The sequence below is a fragment of the Monoraphidium neglectum genome (assembly GCF_000611645.1).
Source record: "Monoraphidium neglectum strain SAG 48.87 unplaced genomic scaffold scaffold00635, whole genome shotgun sequence".
Taxonomy (NCBI): domain Eukaryota; kingdom Viridiplantae; phylum Chlorophyta; class Chlorophyceae; order Sphaeropleales; family Selenastraceae; genus Monoraphidium; species Monoraphidium neglectum.
Genome location: NW_014012993.1, coordinates 1 through 22,513, shown reverse-complemented (window position 1 = coordinate 22,513; position 22,513 = coordinate 1). Strand labels below are relative to the sequence as shown.

At 65.6% G+C, this 22,513-nt stretch overlaps 6 protein-coding genes across 6 annotated transcripts; 3 read left to right on the top strand and 3 right to left on the bottom strand.

Moving 5' to 3' along the window:
* Positions 1–299: 299 nt before the first annotated feature.
* MNEG_4541 (ATP-dependent Clp protease ATP-binding subunit ClpX) lies at positions 300–2,630 on the bottom strand (the record flags this gene model as incomplete). Its single annotated transcript, XM_014046988.1, has 6 exons — positions 300–350; positions 623–718; positions 974–1,255; positions 1,463–1,723; positions 1,913–2,044; positions 2,556–2,630. Coding segments are annotated over 6 exons (897 nt in total), but the record flags the coding sequence as incomplete, so codon positions are not given.
* Positions 2,631–3,849: 1,219 nt separating this feature from the next.
* Positions 3,850–5,962, top strand: MNEG_4540 (large subunit ribosomal protein L10; the record flags this gene model as incomplete). The annotated part of the gene is made up of 5 exons (XM_014046987.1): positions 3,850–3,939; positions 4,033–4,140; positions 4,731–4,862; positions 5,259–5,378; positions 5,699–5,962. 5 exons carry the CDS (start codon positions 3,850–3,852, stop codon positions 5,960–5,962), a joined length of 714 nt encoding a protein of 237 aa, XP_013902441.1.
* A 1,007-nt stretch (positions 5,963–6,969) lies between these two features.
* On the top strand, positions 6,970–9,510 carry MNEG_4539 (hypothetical protein; the record flags this gene model as incomplete). Its single annotated transcript, XM_014046986.1, has 6 exons — positions 6,970–7,314; positions 7,600–7,912; positions 8,094–8,155; positions 8,332–8,542; positions 8,807–8,919; positions 9,163–9,510. 6 exons carry the CDS (start codon positions 6,970–6,972, stop codon positions 9,508–9,510), a joined length of 1,392 nt encoding a protein of 463 aa, XP_013902440.1.
* A 2,051-nt stretch (positions 9,511–11,561) lies between these two features.
* Positions 11,562–15,008, top strand: MNEG_4538 (hypothetical protein; the record flags this gene model as incomplete). Its single annotated transcript, XM_014046985.1, has 4 exons — positions 11,562–12,702; positions 12,939–13,506; positions 13,813–14,429; positions 14,488–15,008. The coding sequence occupies 4 exons, from the start codon at positions 11,562–11,564 to the stop codon at positions 15,006–15,008; spliced, it is 2,847 nt and encodes a 948-aa protein (XP_013902439.1).
* A 425-nt stretch (positions 15,009–15,433) lies between these two features.
* MNEG_4537 (2-hydroxyacylsphingosine1-beta-galactosyltransferase) lies at positions 15,434–18,910 on the bottom strand (the record flags this gene model as incomplete). The annotated part of the gene is made up of 8 exons (XM_014046984.1): positions 15,434–15,745; positions 16,054–16,244; positions 16,412–16,763; positions 17,024–17,266; positions 17,538–17,687; positions 18,014–18,141; positions 18,394–18,518; positions 18,708–18,910. 8 exons carry the CDS (start codon positions 18,908–18,910, stop codon positions 15,434–15,436), a joined length of 1,704 nt encoding a protein of 567 aa, XP_013902438.1.
* Positions 18,911–20,190: 1,280 nt separating this feature from the next.
* MNEG_4536 (2-hydroxyacylsphingosine1-beta-galactosyltransferase) lies at positions 20,191–22,173 on the bottom strand (the record flags this gene model as incomplete). Its single annotated transcript, XM_014046983.1, has 5 exons — positions 20,191–20,475; positions 20,690–20,880; positions 21,062–21,410; positions 21,582–21,836; positions 22,057–22,173. 5 exons carry the CDS (start codon positions 22,171–22,173, stop codon positions 20,191–20,193), a joined length of 1,197 nt encoding a protein of 398 aa, XP_013902437.1.
* Between the last annotated feature and the right edge of the window lie 340 nt (positions 22,174–22,513).

The following is a 22,513-nucleotide window of genomic DNA, read 5'->3' as shown; positions in this document are numbered from 1 at the left end:
GCCTCCACGTTGAAGTTGGCCGCCTGGGGGCGTCGGCCGGGACAAACCCGGGCGCATGGGAGTCATAAACGGCGATGGCGCCCTCGAACGGGCCCGCCTCACGAGCCCGCTGAGCCGTGTGACACACGTATTCAAAATAAACGCACGTGCCCCCCACACACTCTCACACACTCAACACACACACACACGCACGAGAGCGCGATGATACTTCTCCAACCCCCGCATCTATGCCAGCATCAGACATGGGTGTGCTCGCAAACACATGCAGCATCACGCCAGCACAGCGCCCACAAGCCCACCTGCAGCAGCTTATAGAGGATGGATTCTACGTCGTCCCCCACATAGCCCGCCTGGTGGTTTCATGGGCGGTTTTGTTCGGTTGTTTTCATCAAGGGGGATGAGGGTGTGGCGGCTCAAGGGCGGCCAGCGGCGGCAGCGGTCCCTTGAGCCCGCGCACACGTGCCGACCGGCCTGGCCCATAGGGGACGGCTCCGGGCAGCGCCCAGACGGAGCATGCCTGTCAGCTGGGAGGCCCCGGCAAGTGCTGACTGGCCCCTCCAAATCCACGGCGCCCGTGAGCTGCTGCCCTGCCGAGTGCAGGGCGCGCCGCCCCGCCCCGCACCTGTGTGAGGGTCGTGGCGTCCGCCATTGCGAACGGCACGTTCACCAGCCGCGCCAGGGTCTTCGCCAGCAGCGTCTTGCCGCAGCCGGTTGGACCCTGGGGGCGGAGGGGCGGGCGTGCGAAGCAGCACGCCAGCTGAAACAGTCGATGGCAAAAGCCGCATCGCGGGAGATTTGGCGCACGCTTTGCAAACGGCGCCCTGCGGAGCAACCTGGTGTGATTAGAAGAATAGGGTAAGCTGCCTCCCAGCTGCCTCTCAGCTGTCTCCCAACTGCCTGACAGCTGCCTGACAGCTGCCTCCCAGCTGCCTCCTAGCTTCCTCCCGGCCGCAGTGCGGGGCCCCAGACCCACCAGCATGACCATGTTGCTCTTCTCCACCTCTTGAAACTCATCAGCCGCCGCTGCTCCCCCACCCCCACCCGCAGACCCAGCCGGCCCGCCGCCAGCGCCCGCATGGCCCTTGCCCGCCGCCGCCTCCTGTTGCAGCTGCTGCTGCCGCTGCGCCGCGGCCGCCGCCGCGGCCGCGATGCCGGTGAACGCGCCCGCGGCGGGGTGCGTGAGGGGGTGGCCGGGGATGGCGCTGCGCTCCACGAAGGCGCCGTCCAGCAGGCTCAGCCGGCCCAGGGGGGACTCCTGGAAGTGACACAGGGCAAGAGGAGCAGCTCGTGAGGATTGGCACGCGCAATGGTCAACGCAGCCCTATAGCGCCGCAACGCCAAGGCCACCAGCAAGACGCTCGCACACGTGCGCGCGCGCATGCAACGGCAAGGGCGGACGGAATACCGCAAGGGCTGGCAGGGGCCCGGCGCAGTGGCGGGGTCGCGGCGCACGCCCACCCACCAGCAGGCTCGGCGGCGCCCCCGACGGGCCGGCCCCCGCGGGCGCGGCACGCGGCGCGTGCTGCCGCTTGTTCTGCAGCCGCTTGAAGTGGTTGTACACAGCGACGGCCAGCGTCTTCTTGGCAGCTGCCTGGCCCACGACCCACTGGTCGAGCTGCGCGACCAACTGCCGCGGCGTCGGCACCTCCCTGACGCCCCACTGCTGCGTGGCGTGCGCGCTGCCATAGTTTTGGCCGCCAAACTGCGGCGTGCCCTCCAGCACCTGGTCCGGGGCAGCGAAGGGGAGGGATGCACGCATGCAGCAGGAGCGGGGCAGAATGGGAGGGGCCGCCGAAGTGCCCGAGAGCGCCTGGAAACGAGGCAGCGGTCGAGGGAGCCCCGGGGAGACGCGAGAGCTGTGGGTGGAGGGTGGGGCCACGCCTACGGAAGGGGCGGCGCGCCGGCAGCGCACCGTGGGAGCGCCCTGCGTGGCCTGCGCGGCGGCGTAGCCGCCCAAGTGGTCAGGATACTGCTTGTGCAGAGCGCCGCCGTCCGCGCCGGGACCCCCGTAGACGCGTCCGCGCTCCACGTCAGATTGCAGGGTCTGTTGCGCGGAAATGCAAAGGGCTGTCAGGTGCGGGAAATTTGGGAAGCAGGGAACTGCAGGCCGCGGCGTTCTGGCGGGTGCAAAAGCGGACGGGCTACAGCGCTTGGCATGGCGGGGCAACGGTGCGCCCTGATGCTAGGCGATTGGAAGGGGGGGGGGAGCGGCTCGTGTGCCTTGCGTAATGGAACAAAGCAAGTCAGGCAGTGATGCGGCTGGCTGTGCGGTCGCCTCTGTTGAGGGATACAGCTGCGTCTCTGCCGATGAGGCATCTCACCGCGCAGCTTGAGCACCAATTGAGGCCCAACGGCAGCGACTTCGGCGCCTGATGAGCGTAGCATGTTGCCCCCCGTGTGGTTGTCAGTGGTGGGATTGCATACTCGTCTAAAAGGACTGTTTCGGCACACGTCAGTACCTCACCTGTCAGCTGGCTGACATGGCATCGCCCCTGCAACAACAGCGGCCAAGGCGCATCGTCGGCCCGTGCGCACGCCCACGTCGCAACACGCACCTGCGCAGTGAGCGGCACCGGCTGCACCAATCCACTGCAATCCTTGCAGGCGGACAACCCCCTGGCGGACGACATCGTTGCACGGCCCTGTAAGGCAAAAAATGGTTCGCAGATCAATGGCGCCCTCCGCTTCGCAGAGGCTATATTCAATCTGTTACGGTAGTTTTAACCGATCTCTGCCCACCAGAGGCCCGGATTCGCTCCATCGCGACAACAGGGCGCACAAAGGCAATGCAAGGCCCCCTTGGGCGCCTACGGCGTGCGAAAGCATAGTGTTTATGCAACACGGAGAAAGTTCAGCGCCATGGTCTTGCCGCAGGCATTTACCCACTGCTGTGACCGTCAAACAGGTGGCACCTGGCGGGCCAACCCCACCAGCAGCCCGTTGAGCCCAATCCGTCAATCGGCCCCATGTTCACACGATGGCGTGACGTATGAAGATGATGCAGCTGATCTGCACAAGTGCTACGTGCACACCGTGGTGTCCTCAATGATACCAAGTGGGCATTAAGCTCACAGTCCTCGTCGGTTGCTGACGCGCTAGACGGTGGGTGACGAACCATTTCTTCACTTTGATACAATCAACAGCGCAGTCGCCTTGTTCTTGCATCCCAGGCATACTTGCTACGGCCAGGCGCCTGTGGACATGCACATTGCTTGCAGCATTCGGCTTGCACCCCCACAGCCCTCACCCGGGGCGGCCACAGGAGCCAACCCGTACAGCGCAGCGTTTGCGCCTGGACTGCATCATTATGATATTGTCTGCTGCTGTACCGGGCTGCGCTTGCGTTTGGAAGGTGCATGCCAGGGGCATGCCCCTGTAGGCACACCTGTAGACCCGCATAATACACTGCTGAAATGCCATGCTGTAGCCATTTCATGCTGCGTGCAGCTGAGGTTCCAGGCTGCCGGTCGGACATGATCGCCTGACTGGGTCGTACGGCGCTGTCGAGAAACCAGCGGTGACAGGTTGTGCTCTGGTCAACGCGGAGCTGCAGTGCGGCAACCACGCATCGGCCAGGGGGTGCATGGCATGGCACGAAAAGGGCTCATCAACTCTCTCAAATAACTCACACACTCATGTGCACCTTGTGATGTGGAGCACCCACATACAGCTTCATTGACTGAAGCTGCGGAGGCGCCGCCTGCTTGGCCTGCGTACTTGGCAATGTTATGGCATACCTGGCTGCCTCTGTCGTGTGCGTTGTATGCGTCGTAAAGCTGCTGCATAGCGCATTGGGACCATAGCATTGCCGGCGAACGAGGCCACCAGCAGAGGCACCGCACCGTCGCCATGCTGCAGCACGGGCAGAGCCGGATTGCCGGCAGCAGCAGCAGGCCTAAGGCCTTCACCAGCGGACGTCCAGGCCGGGCGTCGCTGCAGGTGGGACACGGGCCGCAATGCCAGCCATTGGGTGGTGTGGCTGCTGCACAGCCAAGCGCTCACTCGCACCCCGGGCTGGCTCGCTGTATGCAGGTGCGCAATGCTCTCACGCGGCAGAGGAAGGAGGAGATTGTGGCGGACCTGAAGGAGAAGCTCGAGGACAGCGTGATTGTGTTCGGCATGCGCTTCAAGGGCCTCGATGTGAGTTGTCCCCGGCGTTGCAGGGATGTCTCATTGCAGAGATATCGGTTCTGGGCCAATGGGCCTGTGCATGTCGCCCTGGGCTGCGCAGCCAACAGCGGGCGGCGGCGCAGCGATGTGTGCGCTGAGGGTGTTGGATTCCACTGGGGCCCCGCCCAGCCCGGCCCAGCTGCAGGCGTGCCGGAAACATCCAGTATACTCTGTTGCGACTGGCAACAGTATGTTTTGAATCGGGCAAAATAGCAACATGCAGAAGGCGCGTGGGACCCTGGGTGCGCAAGATGCCTGGCAGCTGTGTGCAATGGCGAGAGGGCTGGCGCCGACGGCAGCAGGAGGATGAGCAGCCACATCGTGCACAGTACAAAATTGCCAGGGTCTACGGTCAGCAGTATCTGCAGCTGCAGCAGTTGGACCGCTGGAACACGCCGCCCTTGTGCACAGCGCGAAAGCTTTGCCCAGCTGCCAGCGTCCCTGAGGGCGCCAGCCCCGTGTCACCTGCCCTCAAGCCTCGCTCGCGATGTGACCCATTTCTCTCGTCGCCACCTTCACCCCGTTGCTGGTTGCCCCCGGCCGCAACCTGCTGCTCGCAGGTGCCCACCGTGCAGCGGTTCCGCAAGGGGCTGCCGGAGAAGAGCAAGGTCAAGGTGACCAAGAACTCGCTGATGCGGGCGGCCTGCCAGCAGGTGGACGGCTGGAGCACCGTGATCGAGAAGGGCTGCCAGGTGAGGCGGCTGGCGGTCCTGGGCGTCGCGTCGAGGGTGGACGGGGACGAGCAGTGCCCTGGGGGGAGGGCAGCAGGCTGCGCTCGCTGCAGTGGGTGCGCAATGGCGGGGCGGAGACCGTCTCTGAAGACTGCGCGCCGCTGCAGCCGCATGCAGCTACTTGGTAGCCACCGCCTGGCGAGTGCCGGCTGTTTGCGCCAAGGATACTGCCACAGGTCTTCGTTGCAATAAGCGCACGCACCTTCTCCATATCTTCTAAGCGTTATGGTGCAGTAGCCCCCCATCCCACACACATGCGCGCGCGTGCACACACATGCACACATCACATGCAAACAGTATACGCGTGCACACACACACACACACACGTGCACGTGCACGCACTCACTCACAATGCAGGGTGAGAACGCGTGGGTGTTTGTCCACGAGGATGACATCAGCGACGCCGTGAAGTTCTTCAACAAGTTCACCGAGACGCTGGAGAAGGAGGCCAAGGCCGCCGCCCCCAAGGGCGTTGAGGTGCGGCGGGCACATTGCTGTGGGGACCCGCGCCTGAATCATTATCTGAGCTCTCCTCCAACCTTGGAAAAAGGTGCCGCAAATAGGGCTGCATCGCACAGCCCCCTTTGTATATGGGGCGGTGCAGTATAATCACGGTGTGAATGGTGCCGCGCTGGTGCAGGCCCCAGCGCCGCCACCCCTCGCCGCTTGCTGGTAGCACCGCGATGCGCCACCACCGTGCGAAGGCGCCACTGACCGCAGCTACCGGTATGTCGAGGCTGCCGCACTCGCGGCGCCCTAGCTGACGTTGCCGGCCCCGCGGACGCGCCCCGCCGCAGGTGCCTCCCCCCACCGAGGTGACGTGCGTGGTGATGGACAACAAGTACCTCACCCCCGCGGAGTTCAAGCGCTGCGAGAGCCTGCCCAACAAGACGCAGCTCATCACCACCATCGCGCGCATGATCAAGCAGCCGGCGAAGAAGATCGCCGTGGGCGTCGCCGCGGTGCCGCGGAAGATTGCGTACGGCGTCAAGGCGCTGGCCGAGCTGGATGAGGACAAGTCCAAGGTTGTGGGCGATGTCGCCAAGCCCAAGGAGGCTTAAACACAGGGTGTCAGCCCTCAACCCGCCTCATCGCAGCCGCCGCGGACGCATGGACGGCCCCGCAGCCCCGACCCTGAGCAATGGCGCGGCGCAGCACGATTTGCAGCGTTGGCAGGCCGCAGCAGAGGGCGGCGGCCACAAGCAGGGCCGTGCTGTGCCCTCTCACCAGGTTTCTGTAACTTGTTTTCGTGCACTCCCTTGTCTCAAGCCTTTGGGCCGCTTTTCTGGCCTGTGCTTGCGGCGGTTTTGCAAATTGACTTGGCAGTCGTCTCAAAGCTGCGACTGTTGCATCAGCCGGAAGCGCACGCACCCAGTCAGGCATGTGTCAAAATGGCACAGCAGCAGACGGCTTTGCTGTGCTCTCATGTGCTCCATCTGAGATTCTGGCCACAGGGGAATTGCTTTGGGCAGCACTGCCCAAAAACTGCTGAGAGGTAGACTAAGTGGAGGGTGCACTTCTGATACCACAGTGCTCTGCTCGTGGTACATCAGGGATAGTCCTGTGGTCTCTGGACAGTGATCCAAAGAGCAATGCGGCTGGCCTTGTCACCAGCCACCATGGCCTACAAGGCCTGCGGCTTGCAATGTACGTATGTCATCATGACCTAGCATCTTTATAGTATCGTAATGTGACGCCGTCGAAGGCTGTGACCGTGGGACAATCGGACAACATTCTGCACACCGGTATCTCGAGCTGAGCTTACAGGCACGCGTCGGGCCGCGTTGTGGGAGGCTATTGTGCCTCAAATCATACGCGTGATATCGATTTTTTGCCACTGTTGTCGTCTACCTGGGCCGCATCTCTCAGCCGCCCCGCAACTGCCACCCCTACCCCTCTCGCTCCGATCGCCTTCCCTTCGCTGCCGGGCGCCCTACGGCCCATTCATTCCCGAGTGTTTGGGCTGAAAACTAGTCTTAGGACGCTCAAAGATATATATAAACATTAACCCTCGACCTCGCCAGGCCGACGTGGAGTGGTGCCGGACGCGGGAAGCCCGTCTACCACCATGCTGCGCCCGGCCCTGCAGGGGGCGGTGGCCGTCCTTCTCAGCATCCCGGTCATGCTGATCCTCATATTCGTATGGCTGCCTATCTCGCTGCCCCTTTGGCTGGCAGTCTGGTGGTCGACCCGAGCCCTGCCGTCCCGCGGCTCGCTGTCGGCGCCCAGCAGCGGCCACCCCATGGAGACACGGCCCAGGGGTTGGCTTTTCTGCTACATCACCTGCCTGGCACTGTCTTGGCACTACAGCATCCGGTTGTGGGCGCTGGTGGCGCGGCCTCGCGTCGTCTTTGTGGTCTACCATAACACCATCCACACTCTGGCCAGCTTCTTCTGTCTCCACACTGGCAGGGTGAGCCAACAGGGACGCGGCTGGGCAGGGGCCTCTGCAAGATTTTTTTCATGGGTTCGGGGCTTGGTTTTGCCGTGGTCACCTGGGGCGCGGCATGTGTGCTGCGCGGGCGAGCGCGCCACGGCCCCAGCGGAACAGCAGCATTTGGGGGCGAGCCAGGCAGCCACGTCGCGCCGCCCTGCGTTCAGCACACTTGTCCCCCTCCCCTCCACGCCCCGCTGCGCGCCCTGGCTCACGCTGCCATCGCCCCGCACCGCTCGCACCGCCCCGCCACCCCGGCCCCAGATGATGGCGCGCTGCGGCCTCATCCCCGACCCGGTCGACCCCGCGCTCCCCTGGTTCCTCGGACTTGGCCTGATCTCCTGCGGCCCCGACACTGGCCTCGGCCTCGTCGTCGGCCTCGACCCTGTCCTCGACACAACCTCCAAGGAGCAGCTCACGCAGCTCCCCGCGTGCGCCCAGCGCGCCTTCCCCTTTGCCAAGGCGATCGCGATGGCCGGGCGGCTGCCCGGCCTGGTGCAGGGCGCAACCGGCGCGGCGCTGCAGGCGCCGATGGTGGACGGGCTGGCGGGCACGGTGTTTGCCATGGAGGAGACTGGTGGGTTGTTGATTAGGCGTAATGGATGTTGGATGGGTGTGGGATGGCGGGAGACACCTTGAGCGGCATGCAGGATTGAGGGGCTGCCATTATAGATGCTGGGTTTGAAGCCTGTTGCAAAGCGGACATCCCGACATGCGGCCCTTGCTTGAGCACGGGCGCCGATGCCCCCCTTGCGCAGTGCACGCGCTGCGCGCCCGCCTGCCCGAGGCCAAGCAGAAGTCTGCCACAGTGGCGATCCTGGTGAGCCGAGCCAAGCTTGTGTGCATCATCCCTGCGAGCCGGGGCGCCGCGCTGTCATCAAAGCCTTCTGTCAGGCTCTTCCGAGCGCTGGGTGAGCGCCATGCCTGCGCCCCGCGCCAACGGCCCGCCCCCGGCCCCCGCCACGGCGCCGCCGACGCGCGGCTCGAGCCCCGCAGGGCGGCGGCGGCTTCATCGGTTCGCGTCTCGTGCGCGCCCTGGCCACGCCGCCGGCCGCCCCCAAGGCGGCCGCGGCCACGGCCACCGCGCAGCAGCCCGGCGCGGACGGCGTGGGCGCGCACGCGGAGATTTTGATCCCGAATGACGTCATCGGGTACGAACGCGTCATCGCCCTGGACCTGCGGTACAAGGAGCGCGAGATCAAGGACCGTGAGTGACGTCAGCACGCGCGAGCGCTCTGTGCCTGCGTGCCGACCGTTGGCGGCGAGAGGCGGCCGCTCGGCTCGTCGGCGCGCTGCCGGGGTCGCAGCGGCTCAGCATGTCGCCAGCAACGGGCCGCGAGCGCTGCGGCCTTGTCTAGGCGTTGTGCAGAAGGTCACCAAAGAGACGGCTGAATTCTGAGCCGCTGGGGCCTGCGCTGGCGCGGCTGACCATTCTCCCACCATCCCGTTTCTTGCGCCCTCCTTACGACAGGTATCCTGTACACGTCTGACCCCGCGGACCTGTCCGCCGCCGACATTGTGCTCGTCATCACCGCGTCTGGGGAGGACGCGGCGCAGTACGTGGAGCACGCACGTGCCGGGCAGGTGAGGGTGAGGCGGGGCTGGGTGAGGGCGGCGAAATGCAGCAACCTCCCGGCGGCTGCTGAACCCGATGCGCACGCATGGCTGCTGAGATCATCCCATTTTCCGGTCAGTCTTGACTAGAACATTGCGAGCCGCGCTGAGCACCTTCCTGGTGACGTCACTGCCTACCCCAGGCGCTCGCAGCGCAAACTCCCTTCTCACACCTCACCCCTTTCAATCTTAAACCCTTCGTCCTGAACGCAGGAGTGGGGCGACGACACCCACCCCGAGATGGGCCACAAAGTGCTGCGCGCCATGGCCGCCAAGGGCGTGAACGTCCACAAAGCCATGGCCGCGCGCAGCGCCATGACGCGATTCCTGCCTCCGCTGCCTGGCTGGCCGGTCGGCGGCACGCCGGGCTGCCTGCTCATGGCCCTGGTCACCGCCGAGACGGGCCGCATGTGGAACGGCTGCGGCGCGGCGGCGGAGGGCTGCAGGGGCAAGGCCGCCGCGGGCGCGGAGGAGGCGCTGCCATACTCGGAGTTCCAGGCCGCCGCAAAGAGCCTCGGCTTCAAGGCGATGCTCGTACCGCACAAGCCCTACCTGGCATGAGCTTGGGCGTCGGCTGGCGTCCATTCGTGTCGGCGGTTCGGGCCTGGACGGCTCTGTACATGCCACGTGCAGGTGCAGGTGGCCGCGGCGGCGCCTCTTGTGGGACTGGCCACCCCCTGGCAATATCTTTCGGGACTTTGAGAGGTTCCCAAAGATACCCATCCAACGTGATGCCTCCGTAGTCGATCAGGGCGGGAGTGCGCAAAGCCGCACGTGCTTGCGCTAGCCGACACGGCCACATTGCTACGGAGAGTGGTTGCGGGCAGGGGGTTGATCCACCACCGCGCCTTACACCTGCCAATACTGGCTTTGCTTGGATTTGGACTGTGCGATTGCTGCGGCTGTCGCTGCAACAACACAGCAGCCGCAGCTAATGGAAGCCTCTGAACCCCATGATACCCAAGTCCCCGCAAGACGATGCTTATATGCCCTGGGATCATATCAGACGTCGCTCCGCACACCCTTTGATATGCTGGGTGCCGGGCCTCTTGTTGCCACCTATCCTGAACAGCCCTCTCATGCCACCCCAGCCGACGGCCCTCTGCTGCCGGTCTGCTATGCTTCGTTGCGCGCATCGTCGGCGTGGGCCTGCCCATGCATTCCTCCTTTGCCCTTCTTGGCAGCAAAACGACCCACAACCACCCATCCTTCCGAACCAAAAAGCGACTCCTAAAACGCCACTCCGAGCGATCATCGCAAGCGCGCAACAGCAGCGTCTTTTCATGACCCCAAGCACCTGGCTTGGCCTCAACCTGCTGGGGCCGACGCCGCCGGGCCATCCACTAAACTGACACGTGTGCCTTGCGTGGCACACACCTGGGATGCGTCTCAGCCCACCCAAGCGTATATTCGTACACCTTGTGTAGTCGATGGCAGCGGGGACAGCGAGCACTGTGCAGCGGGGCTCCCATCCGCCTCAGCAGCAAGGCGCGTGGGGGCGCCACGTGAAAGCTCGGCAGCACGCGCGCAACTGTAATACATGCTTTCAACGCACGTGCACTAACGAGGGATTGGCAAACGCCCACACGGCGGCGCTTGGCACCCTTGACCTTTGTTGGCGGCGTCATGGGCCGGTTCAAAGCAGCTAGAGCTGTTGCATGTATGAATGTAGCATGCAGGTATGATGAGTGCTGGTATATCAAGAGATTTGTGCTGGAGCCTGGCGCCTGCGACAAGCTGCGGCCTACCCTGGGCCGCGCCTCCAGTTGCTTGGCGCACAGGGTGGGCCACCAGGCGTGACGCCTTGTTGCAATGCTTGCCAACGAGTGCGTTGCGCCGAACAGCAGGTGCATTCAGGACTTGCGGCGGCAACACCGCTCCTGAGCCGAGGTAGGGGTGTCGTGCAAATCGTGGACTGTCTGTAGGTGCTGGTGAGAGTTGACAAGGTCACAGTCCGCAGGCCTACAGGCGGCACTGGTGCGTCTCCCAGTTCAGGACTTGAACCTGATGTCAAGAGGCCTTTTGCCACACACAGTGCGAATCCAGGACTCGCAGACGGCCAGCTCTGGGGAGATATGGGTCCTGCCAGGGAGATGTTCAAGCCAGGGTCGTCTCCAAGCTGCCAGTGAGATAATCAAGCCGAGGAGGTATTCAAGGCTGAGAAGGGAGGTGTGAAGGGCCATGGCGGTGGCAGCAGAAGCTACACAAACTATCGAACGGGACGCGCCAGCCCGCGCCCCTCCCCCCTCGCTCACCCCTGCCTGGGCAGGCAACAAGCCGTCAACTGATCAACAGCACTCGTCTGCATGCAGCCTGCAAGTGGAATGTGAGACAGCAGGCAGAGGAGGGGCGGCAGCACGTTTCATCTTGTCAATTGTGCACATGAATCAAGGAATAGATCCAGCGCTTTGCATGTGGCCTTTGCGGCGCTGCCCTCATGCCCTTCCCGGAGCAAGTTAGATCTGTGAATGTGGTATATTCAGGACCTTGAAAGTTTTCTAGATGGCAGCTGCGCGATATCTTCGCATGCTGGGACACTCGCCATGCCCCATAGATCACACCGCCTGAAGTGCCCAGTACAGTAGCGTTCTAGGTCGTCATTAGCCCTCCAGATGGAGCATTACTACGCCGAGATGCCGGTTCAGGCCCTGGATCAGCCTCCTTTGCCGCCCGAGGACGGCGCACCGCCACCGCCGCCGTTGCCGCCCGAAGGGGACGCCGCCCCGCCCCCGCCCCCGCCGCCACCCCCGCCACCGCCCCCAGGCGCGGAAGGCAGCGTCGGCATGCCGTACCAAGAGCAGTCGCAGCAGCAGGAGCAGCAGCCCGCCCAACTAGATGAGTCCATGTACCTTCAGATGAGTGCGGAGCAGCAGCAGGAGTACCTGCAGCAGTGGGAGCAGTGGCAGCAGTGGCAGGCGTACTACGCGCAGCAGCAGCAAATGCAGGACCTGCAGCAGATGCAGGCCCAGCAGATGCAGTTGCAGTCGACTATGGCGCTGCAGCAGCAGATGGCGGGGGGAGCGGGCGCAGCTGGCATGGGCATGGGCGGGGCCGTGGGTATGACGATGGGCGTCAACCACGCTGCAGTGGCGTCTGCCCAGGGCCTGCAGCAGCAGCCATATGCACAGCAGCAGGCAATCGCACAGCAGCAGGCTTTTGCGCAGCAGCAGGCGTTTGCGCAGCAGCAGCACCACCAGCAGCAGCAGCAGCAGCAGCAGCAACAGCAGCAGCTTGGCGCGGCTATGGTGCCGCCGCAGATGGGCATGGATCCTCTGGCCCACCAGCAGCAGGCGCCCTATGTGGCCGCTCCTCACGGCTACTACGACCCTTCTCTCGCAGCGGGCGCCGCAGTGGGGATGCAGCATCCGGGGATGTTGCAGCATCAGCACTTCAACGGGCAAGCGGCCGCCGCGGCCGCTGGCGCCGCCGCAAAGCGCTCGGCGGTGCCCAGCTGGCTGCGGGAAGAGATGGCGCGGCGCGCGGCCGCCGCCGCGCGGGGCGGCGGGGCTGGCCACAGCGGCGGCGGCGGCGCAGGCGGGGCCGCGGCCGATCAGGAGGCCGCCGCGCCGCCGCGGACGCAGAGCGGGAGCGCCGGCGGCTCCCGGTGGGGTGGGCTCGGGGCTGGGGGCGAGGAGGGGGCCGACGAGGAGGAGGACGCGGCGGCGGTGGCGGCGGCGCGCAAGCGGATTATAGATCGAGAGATCAAGGCCAGCCTGACGGCGATTCTGATCGAAGTCACCGACAACCTGTTCTGTGAGCCGCGTGGCCCCTTCCTTGCCTCTGGGCGGCCGGCAGCGGGGACTCGCAGTGGGGGCGCGGCGCGGCCGTCGAGCAGTGTGGCGATGGTTGCGGTTGCTGCTGCCGGGGGCTGTCAAGCGGGCCCTTCTTGCGGCCGCGGCCCAAAGGGCCGCAGCCCATAATTGCATCACCAGTCGCATTCACGCACATACATGCTCACTTTGCCCATCCTGCGACCCTCAAACCTGCAGTGGAGGTTGCGCGGGAGGTGTACCAAGGAGAGGGCGCGGCGGCCGACAGCACCGGCGCGGAGGAGTCGCCCGCCGCAGCCGGCGCGGCGGCGGGGGACGCCGTGGAGGAGGGCCCGGCCGAGGGCGTCGCGCGCGTCCGCGTGGATCCAGAGGCGGCGGGGGGGCTGCTGGTTGGGTACGGGTCCGACTCAGAGGACGAGGAAGGCGAGGGCGGTGGCGGCGGCGGGGGCATTGCTGCGCCCAACGGCGGCAGAGGGACCGGCGCAGGGGCCGGCGGCGCGGGCGGCGCGCAGAACGGCTCGCCGGCGGCCCATGCGCGGGCTGCTGCCAACGGTCGGGCTGAGTTGGGTCGCGAGGCGGCGGCGGCCCCGCAGCAACAGCAGCAGGCAGAGGGGGAGGCAAGCGCATCTGCGGTCACGGCGTCAGCAGGCGGCAGGGAGCCCGTCGGCACGCGCGTCGAGCCCGATGCCGCAGCTGCGCCCGCCGCGCCCGCCCCGGCGTCGCCGCCACCGCACCAGCAGCGGCGGCCGCACGCGGCGCCAAAGGACGATCTTGTCAGGGGCCAAATGTGAGCGCATGGCCATCCGCCACCGGGATGGGGCCGAAGCTGTGGCGGGGGTCCCCCGTTGGAGGGGCCCTGCCACGCCCTGGCCGCGCGGCGGCGGGCGTGGGTGACCGGGCGCCGTTTTGTGCGGGGACGCGCCGCGGTGAACACAATACCATCACCGCAGCGCAAAACTCACTTCCTGTCGGGCGCAACACCTGACTGTCCCAACCTGTGTTCGTTAGATGCTCTGAGCTGCACACACCGTTGGTGCCCAGGCCCGACTCTACCCCGTGACCCTCCTCTCATTGCTCCCCCCCTCTTTTGCAGCGTGTGGCTGGAGCGCGGCGGCCGCCGCGTCCCGAGCAAGGTCCTCAGCTGCCTGGCGGACGGCACGTACAGCCTCATGGCGGAGGGCCGCCTCTCAAAGGCAGCGCGCCACGAACTCTTGACGCAGCAGGACCACGAGCAGGAGCAGCAGCGGCAGAGCGAGCAGCGGCGTGAAGCGGCGGCGGCGCAGGAGGCTGCGGAAGCACGCGTAGCGGCGGCGGCGGCGGCGGCGGCAGGCGCAGCGGTGCAGCAGCAGCAGGTGCTGCAGGATGACGAGGATGTAGATATGGAGGTTGAGGATGGCGGGAATGTTTCTGAGGCAGCTGCGCAGCAGCTGCAGCAGCAACAGCAGCAGCAGCAGCAGGTGGTGCCATTGGCGCAGCAGGAGGAGCAGAAGCAGCAAACATTGCCCCATGTCCAGCAGCCACTAATACAGCAGCAGCATCAGAAGCAGCAGCAGCAGCAGCAGGCAGAGGCAGCCGCGGGCGTCGCAGATCCCGCCGCATCGCTGAGGGCGGCCGCCGCCGCCGCAGCGGCGGCAGCGATCGCTGCGGCGGCGCGAGGCGGGAGCAGTGGAGGTGCTTCAAAGAAGGGCGGTGCGGCACAGCGGGAGCAGGGTGGGCGGCGCGAGAGCGACCGCGGCGAGCGCGGGGCGCGCGGCCGCGGCTCCGGCAGCCCTGGGCGCCGCAGCAGGAGCAGCAGCAGGGATGCCGAGCGGCGGCGGGCGGACGAGCGGCGGCGCGGCAGCCGGAGCCGCAGCAGGGAGCGCCGACGCGAGTCAAGGCGGTCCCCACACCGCAGCCGCAGCCGCAGCCGCGGCAGGGACGGCGAGCGGCACCGAGGCCGCCGGCGCAGCCCCAGCAGGAGCCGGAGCCCGCGCGACCGGCGGCAGCGGCGGCGGAGCGACCACCACCGCTCGCGATCGGGCAGCAGAGGGGGCCGCGCACGGGACCGCAGTCGTAGCCGCAGTCGCAGTCGGAGCCGCGGCCACTGGCGGCGCAGCCGCAGCCGCAGCCGCAGCCGCAGCAGGGGCCGCGACCGCTCGCGAGGGCGGCGTTGACTCAACCTTCTTCCCCAGGATGCAACTTTCACCGTCGCTTCCCCGACCAGCCGCAACAGATGTGGCTGCCAGTTGTGGGACCACAAAGATCACAGGCACCGCACTCGCAGTAACCCAGCAGGCACTGCAGCACTAAACTTGACTCAGGGGATGCTAGCTGATATGAAAATGATATTTACAATTCTCAGCAAGCATTTGCACAAGCAATACAAGGGAATGCCTCTTCACCCGCGCATGGGGGGAAAATACGACACCAAGGTTGGTGGGCAACTCGGGAAGCCGCCGCGAATCCATCAGGTTTGTACACGCCAAAGAAGCAGCCCGAAGCGCGGGCTAGCTGACTGATGCCCAAACCAGTCATACTAAAGGGCTTGCACAGCAAGAATGGCAGCACATGTGTCAAGCAGCTTCCCCGTCCTTCCCCCCACCTCGGTGCGTACCAGAAAGTTCAAGCCCCCAAAGCAGACCAGAGAACTGGGTTTGAAATAGCAAACAGATCCCCTGCAGCTGTGCACGCAACACCATAAGTGCGATAAATGGTGACGACAACGACTGCCCGGCTCACAGCTCCTGCGCAGCATCCGCCGCAGCGGACTGCGCAGGCGCCATGACCGCCGCCGCGACGTCCCCGCGCGACACCTCTGCGCCGAGCGCCGCCTCGAGGCCGCCGCCGCCGCCGCTGCTGCCTTGGCGCCGCGCCTTGCCCTCCCGCAGCCGTGCCTGCGCGAGCGAGTGCTCCACGCTGTAGCCCCCATGCAGCAGAGCCAGCTCCACCTCCTCAGCCGCGCGGTCCACGGGGCGCTTCTGGCTGTAGGCCAGGCGCATGGCCGCGCCGATCTGGTTGGCGGCAGTCGCGTATGAGGGCGACAGGACCTGCGTGCGTCGCGAGGGTGGGGCGTGATTGTGGGTCCTCGCGCTGCTGTTGAGGGTGCCAAGGCGGCTGGGTGGTGTTGGGCGGTGCACATCGCACTAGCCGGTTATGGGCACTAGGCGAGGGCCGTCCGTGTCGACAAGGCAGTGCAGGCAGCGGCGGCGGCGGCGGCGGCAGCAGTGCCCCCAGTGCCGGGAGGGGCCGCTGTCCGTCTGCCTGCCTGCAGCAGAGCGACGCCCTCGGCAGCAGCAGGAAGAATTCAGCAGCCAGCAGGAGCCGCCAAGCGAGCAAAAACGGCTAAGCTGCACACCTTTCTGATGAGGGATGCCACGCCCTCTCGGGTGTAGTGGGTCCCGTCCTTGCGCACCACCGGGGCCTGCGGTGACACGACGCCAAAGCCCCGCGCCGCGGCGCGCTGGGTGTTGTGGAGCTGCTCGCTCATGAAGGGCACCCCCACAATCGGCACGCCGTGGAACATTGCCTCGAGCGTCGACTTCAGGCCTGCGGTGGTCAAAGCAGGACGCGATATGACCAGAGTTTGACCAGGGTTTGACCGGCGCATCTTACCCGCAGCACCCTGCTTTGACACAAACCGGCGAGCGGCGAGGCAAACAGGTCGCAGCGGTGGCCTGCACGCGGGTAGCTGGAGGTGAGCCTTCAGCGCTCACCGCCGTGGGTGACGAAGGCGCGGCAGCTGGGGTGGCCGAGCACGTCGTTAATCGGGCCCCATGGCACCATCAGGGTGTTGTTCCCCAGGGGCAGCCCCTCGACCGTCACGCCCTCCGGCAGGCCCCGAGGGTTGAGCAGCCACAGCACGCGGACGGGCGCCAGGTCAGCGAACGCCAGGGCCAGGTTTACGTAATCCTCCTTAGTCAGCAGGCTGCCAAAGAAGCTCGACACGGAGCCAAAGGAGATGAGCACGAGGCCGTCTTCCGCGGCGGCCTCCGCGGCAAAGGCGGCAATGGCGGGGTCGGGGATGACAGGGGACGAGGGGCGGGCAGAGACGGGCCCCACCATGATCTGGTTGTGGAGGGGTTGAGAGGGGTTTCAGTGGGGCAGCGTGGGTGGTCGGCAGGATGGGTGCGAGAAGGCAACTTGGTTCGAGGCGTCGGGCTGCAGAGGGCAGGCAGGGGAAGAGCTCGGCCGCACCGCCCTAGACTGCTTGAGCGACTGGTCCTCTACACCGGAGGGCGGCACAGCCAGAGCGCGGATCTCGGGGGTCTAGCCCATCGCAGCCGCAGGTTTTTTTCAATGAAGCCAAAGGCTCCCCTCCGCCCCACCTGGTGGGGTTCCAGCGCCTGGGGCTCCTCCAGCAGCCAGCTGCTGCTGAGCAGCCCCACCACCGGCCGGCAGCCCCCGCGGCCGAGCGGCAGCCCCAGCCTGGCGCGCAGCTTCCTGTTCGCCCCGACCTCAGCCCACGCGAGGGCCTTCATCAGGGTGTTCTGGAGGGCGTAGAAGCCGGCGTTCTTGAGGGCGCCCGCCCAGGTGCCGCGGACCTCGGCGCGGCTCAGGCCAGAGCCGAACTGCGGCGGGTGTGCGGGTGCAAAGGTGTGGGGTCAATAGGCCACCTTACACGTGGGGGCAGGGTCGAAGCCGTGAGTGGTATGTTGAACCTGACAAAAAGGCGCGATAGCGTGGTGACGCCGCGGCTGTCCAGCGGCCCGGGCGGCGGCCCCCACCACGAGTCCGCTGGGCTCCGCACGCAGCCCGCGCCCCAGCAGCAGCAGCACACGATCGAGCACATGATCGAGTGCGAGCCGCCGGAAGTCGGAGGGGCACGGCATGCGTGCGCACCTGGGGTACATTGATGGGTGCCTCCATCAGCACCATGTCGAGCACGTGGACCACGGGGATGCCCAGCGCCTGGCCCAGCAGGCAGGTGCAGGTGTCTTGCCCCGGGGGAGGGAATAGGAAGGTCAAGATGACGTCATACGACCGCCAGGACTGTAGGGGTCGCGGGTGCGGCGTGTGCAGAGGCTTGAGCATTGCATAGGCATGGGGCGAGGCTGGAAGGAGGCACACTGGAGTGTGTGAGGACGGCGGGCGCCAGGGACGCATGCTTGGGGAGCCGGCGCAGCAGCTGCGGGCGGGAGGGGCCGGCGCCAGACCAGCTGCGTGGCGCCCGCGCCACCCACGCACGCCCACCTCAGAAGTCCCCCAACCCATGCCAGCCCCTGCGCCCCTCGGCCGCCCCCGTGCCGTCACGCACCGCCCCGCGACGTGAGAGCGCGCGCCCGCCCTTCTCGCCCTCTTGTGTCCGCCGGGCGCACCTCCATGAGCGTCGCGTTCCCCAGCATCTGCTCGCAGCGCTCCGCCATCCAGTAAGGAAGCTGCGACATCTTCCGCACCATCGAAACCAGCCCGCCCTTGCCGATCGAGCCGATCCCCTTTGAGAAGGCTGCAGGTGGGGGCAGGGGCGGCGCCATGCACGCGGCGTGGGTGAGCGGCGGCGCGAGGGCAGGGGTCGGGCGACAGCCCGCAGAAGCTGACCCCGGGAGTGAGAACCGCGGCCGGGGCAGGGCTAGACAGGCAGGAAGGAGGACGGGTCGCGCGCGTGTCGATCGACTTTTGACTGCGGCTGCTGCCGCCAGCGGGGCCCCTTTTCCCTGTGCTCACGACCGCAGCCGCGCGCGCGTTTCTGGTCACTCACAGGCCATGGACAGCAGGGCGTCCACATCCTCCAGCTTCATGGCGCCCGCCGCGTCCCCCAGCCGCTTGATGGCCGCCGCCGTGTGGCCGTGGTCCGAGGGGGGCGTGACCACGGTGACGTCGTGCCTGCATCCCCGGGGGCGCAAGGGGCGGGGTGCGGGGCAGTGGCGCACGGAGGGTGCGTCGGGACACCGGGGTTGCTGGAGGGGGAGACGCGGCGTCCGGTCGCTTGGCAGGCTACTTGCAGTGGCTCGGGCTGGGTTATGATTACGCATCACCATTATCACACGAGAAGGCCAAGGCCGCCAGCCGCACCTGGTTGCGAGGACACCTGCTACGGCTACCAAATCGAAGGTGTGGCTGGAGCCCCCCATGGGGATGAGGGTCAGTATCTTGTAGCGCGGCGGCGCCGCGTCGTGGCGCGCCGCGCCGGCTGCCGGCAGGAGGCTCGTTGCACACAGCAGCGGCAGCAGCAGAAGCGCCGCGGCGAGCGGCGGTGCGCCGGGGCGGCCGGCCATTGTGGACCTGGTGAGATGAGGAGGGAGGGATGCATGGGATGGATTGGGGGGTGAGAGCGCATGGGGGTCGTCATTGAGTCAATGATTGCACACGCTCGCATGCGGGTGACGGCACTGAGCCCAAACAGGGGATTCACACAGCGTCGCAGAACCTTCCGCACATTGCAAGGTGATTGTGTGTAGACCTTCCCAGGACGGCAATGGCATGCAAGGCTGAAGAACAGGCGGGCACATCGCGCGGCACGGAGCCTGCTGCATGTGCAGGTGCAACGTGTGCTGCCGCTAGCCGCCTGCCAGCTGCCGCACGGGCATCGAGCATATCAAGCACTTGCGGAAGACTCGCCTGGCAATTTTTTGGGGCCTCGAGCGCTCAACAGCTCCGGGTGGCTTCTGTAATTTTCCAGCGCTGGGCACAGAAGAACCGCTTCAAGAGTGCTACACTGGTGAGTGCTGGGGCGGACGGGTATTTTTGTGTTTGAAGTATAGATGTGCATGAATTTGTTGAATTCAAGTCCACCAAGATCATGAGGGTCATGTCAAGGTGACGAAGTAGGCCGTGTTTCGTGATGGCGTGGGGCCACCGAATGATGCATGTACGATCGAGGGGGGAGCTTCAAAACGCGTGGAAAGCGCGTGGCTGCACCAGCCGGCCCAGCTTGCGCTCCTTGAGCACACCCATCCACCCCCATCCGTCGCTGATCACGTGACTTGGGCCACCAGACTGAAGCATGAGCATTGCCAGGCAGTGCCGCTGCCCAGAGACAATCACATTCTACCAGCAAGCGCAGCCCCAACCTCTGAGAAAAATGTTACGTGGTCTCAAATGCAGTGCATTTATCCTTCATTCAACTTGCCAGGAGATTCAAAAGCACACAGCACTGAGTGTGTGTTGGCGTGTGTGTTGGCATGTAGTCGAGGGAGCAGCAGGTGAAATCGTGCATTGAGACAAGCAAGGCAGGCGAAATCGACATATGGGTGCGTGTGCATTCAAGCATGAACCTGAAGAAACTGCAAAGATTGCATGCCCACGTCCTGCGCCAGGGTGTGCAGGGCTTGACTCAGTGCATTGAAGGTGCAAAAGAGGCCTCGACATTGTGAATCATTAGAAGGCAACGGAACCCAAATACTTAGGAATGCCGATGCGCCGCATGGTCAATGTCACAGATCCCATCTCCCCACAACTGCATCATCCCGTGGCATTCCTGGCGAGCCGCTGAGTGCAAAAACTGGCGACTGCTGCTGATACAAACCAAACGCTGATCGGCGAGACGCACACAGCATCACAACTCCCACTCGGTGTGGGGGACTGCAGCGGAGGCTGCCGATGGACCTGCCGCGTCAATCATCCCGCATGCCCCTTCCTCTCCCCCGTTGCAGCTGTCGGCGCGGTGCCTTGCCTCCCGCAGCCGCGCCTGCGCGAGCGAGTGCTCCATGCTGTAGCCCCCGTGCAGCAGGGCCAGCTCCACCTCCTCTGCCGCGCGGTCTACGGGGCGCTTCTGGCGGTAGGCCAGGCGCATGGCCGCGCCGATCTGGTTGGCGGCTGTCGCGTAGGAGGGCGACAGGACCTGCGTGTGGAACAGAAGGAGCAAGGGCATCACTTGCAGCTGCATGATTTATGATCTCATTATCTCCCAAGTTCCGCAACGATCATAATTGCCACGCAAATGGCCTGACCTGGACGCACAAGCTACACTGCTTCCAAGGACAAGCGAAGATCCTCCAAGTTTTACAGGGACCCCACCCATGTGGGCCTGTCTTGCCAGCAAACTCATTGCACACCTGCTTGATGAGGGACGCCATGCCTTTGCGCGTGTAGTGAACCCCTTCCTTGCGCGACGCCGGCGCCTCGGGCGACACGACGCCAAAGCCGCGCGTCACCGTGCGCTGGCAGTTGAGCAGCTGCTCGTTCATGAAGGGCACCCCCACAATGGGCACGCCATGGAACATCGCCTCCAGCGTGGACTTCAGGCCTGCAGCAGAGCGGCGGAGTGTTGCAATACCGTTTCGATGCTTACATTTGACCGTTCATCTGCTTTTGTGGTTGACCGTTGATCTGCAGGGCAGCCCTTGCAACGCACGCACGCCACGCAGACGGCGCCTGCGCTTGGCCCATAGCCCTTGGCTGTGCATTGTCGGCGCGCGCTCGCTCACCGCCGTGCGTCACAAAGGCGCGGCAGCTGGGGTGGCCCAGGACATCGTTGATCGGGCCCCATGGCACGACCATGGTGTTGGCGCCCAGAGGCAGCTCGTCCACCGTCCTGTTGCCGAGGGCTGCCGGGTGCAGCAGCCAAAGGACGCGGACGGGCGCCAGGTCAGCAAAGGCGGCGGAGAGTCCCGTGTAGTCGTCCCAGGTGAGTAGGGTTCCAAAGAAGCTGGAGACGGAACCAAAAGACACGAGCACGAGGCCGTCATCCGCGGCGGCCTCGGCGGCAAAGGCGGCGACTTCGGGGTCGGGGATGGTGGGGGAAGAGGGGCGGGGCGAGACTGCTCCGATCATGACCTGGAAAGGGGAGGGGTGGCAAAAGTTCTTTGGCCATTGTATGTGCAGTTCTCAGGCACGCACGTGAAGCCCCAGCACTGCGCATACAGCAGGGCTTGCAAGGGCGACTGAACTTTGCCAGTCAATCCCGAAATTCATCAATCAAAGATACGGGCGGTCTGGCCGGCCCACCTGGTCAGGCTCCAAGGGCCGCGGGTTTTCAAACAGCCAGCTGTTCGAAACCACCTCCACCAGCGGCCGGCAGGTGAGGCCGCCCCTCTTGCCGCCCAGCGGCAGCCCCAGTCTGGAGCGCAGGTCTTTGTTCGCGCGGACCTCATACACACCCAGCGCGGTGAGTGAGGCCCGGAGCATCGCCCAGTGGAAGGTGTTCTTGATGGCTCCCGTCCACGTGCTGCGAACCTGCTCCTGGGTCAGGCCTGAGCCGATCTGCGGGGATGAGTTCATTGTGGTGCCCGGCGTGCGTGGGTTGCTGTGGCAACTGGGACCTTGCGATGCACTGGCATTGTTGCACCCCTGACATTGCAGTTGCAATCGTCACCCCGCACGCGCCGAGAGGAGCTGCACGCCATGGCAACTGCCTTTGCTGGCCAGCCCGCCAGGCCGGCCGCTCACACGCCTGTCCGTGGGGCCTGGTGCCTTCGCACACCTGGGGCACACTGAGCGGCGCGTCCATCAGCAAAAAGTCCCGAACGTGCACCAGAGGGATGCCCAGCAGGTGTGCAATCACGCACATGCACCCGTCCTTCGTCGGAGGTGGGAACATGACGGTCAGGATCGCGTCGTAGGAGCGCCAATCCTGCAGGGGTCACCCAAGCGGGCGTAAAGCAACCACAGCGGAGGAGCGTGGCGGTCAGCGGCATGGGATGCTGAAGGAAGCTGCGCTGCCCTTGAGCCCTGAATCGGTGTCAACCCACACAGGAAGCCCAAGTTACGAACAGCCTGCCGCTGCTCAACCACCCGCCGCTGCTGGCCGCACAACGCTTGGCCGGCGGCGGGTTCACGCCCTTGGGGCACAGCGGCCCTGGCTGGTGCGCCATGACAGCAAGGCGGCGCGCAGATGGCAGAGCAGCCGCTTCTCAAGAGCCTCAAGCTCCCCCCTCCCT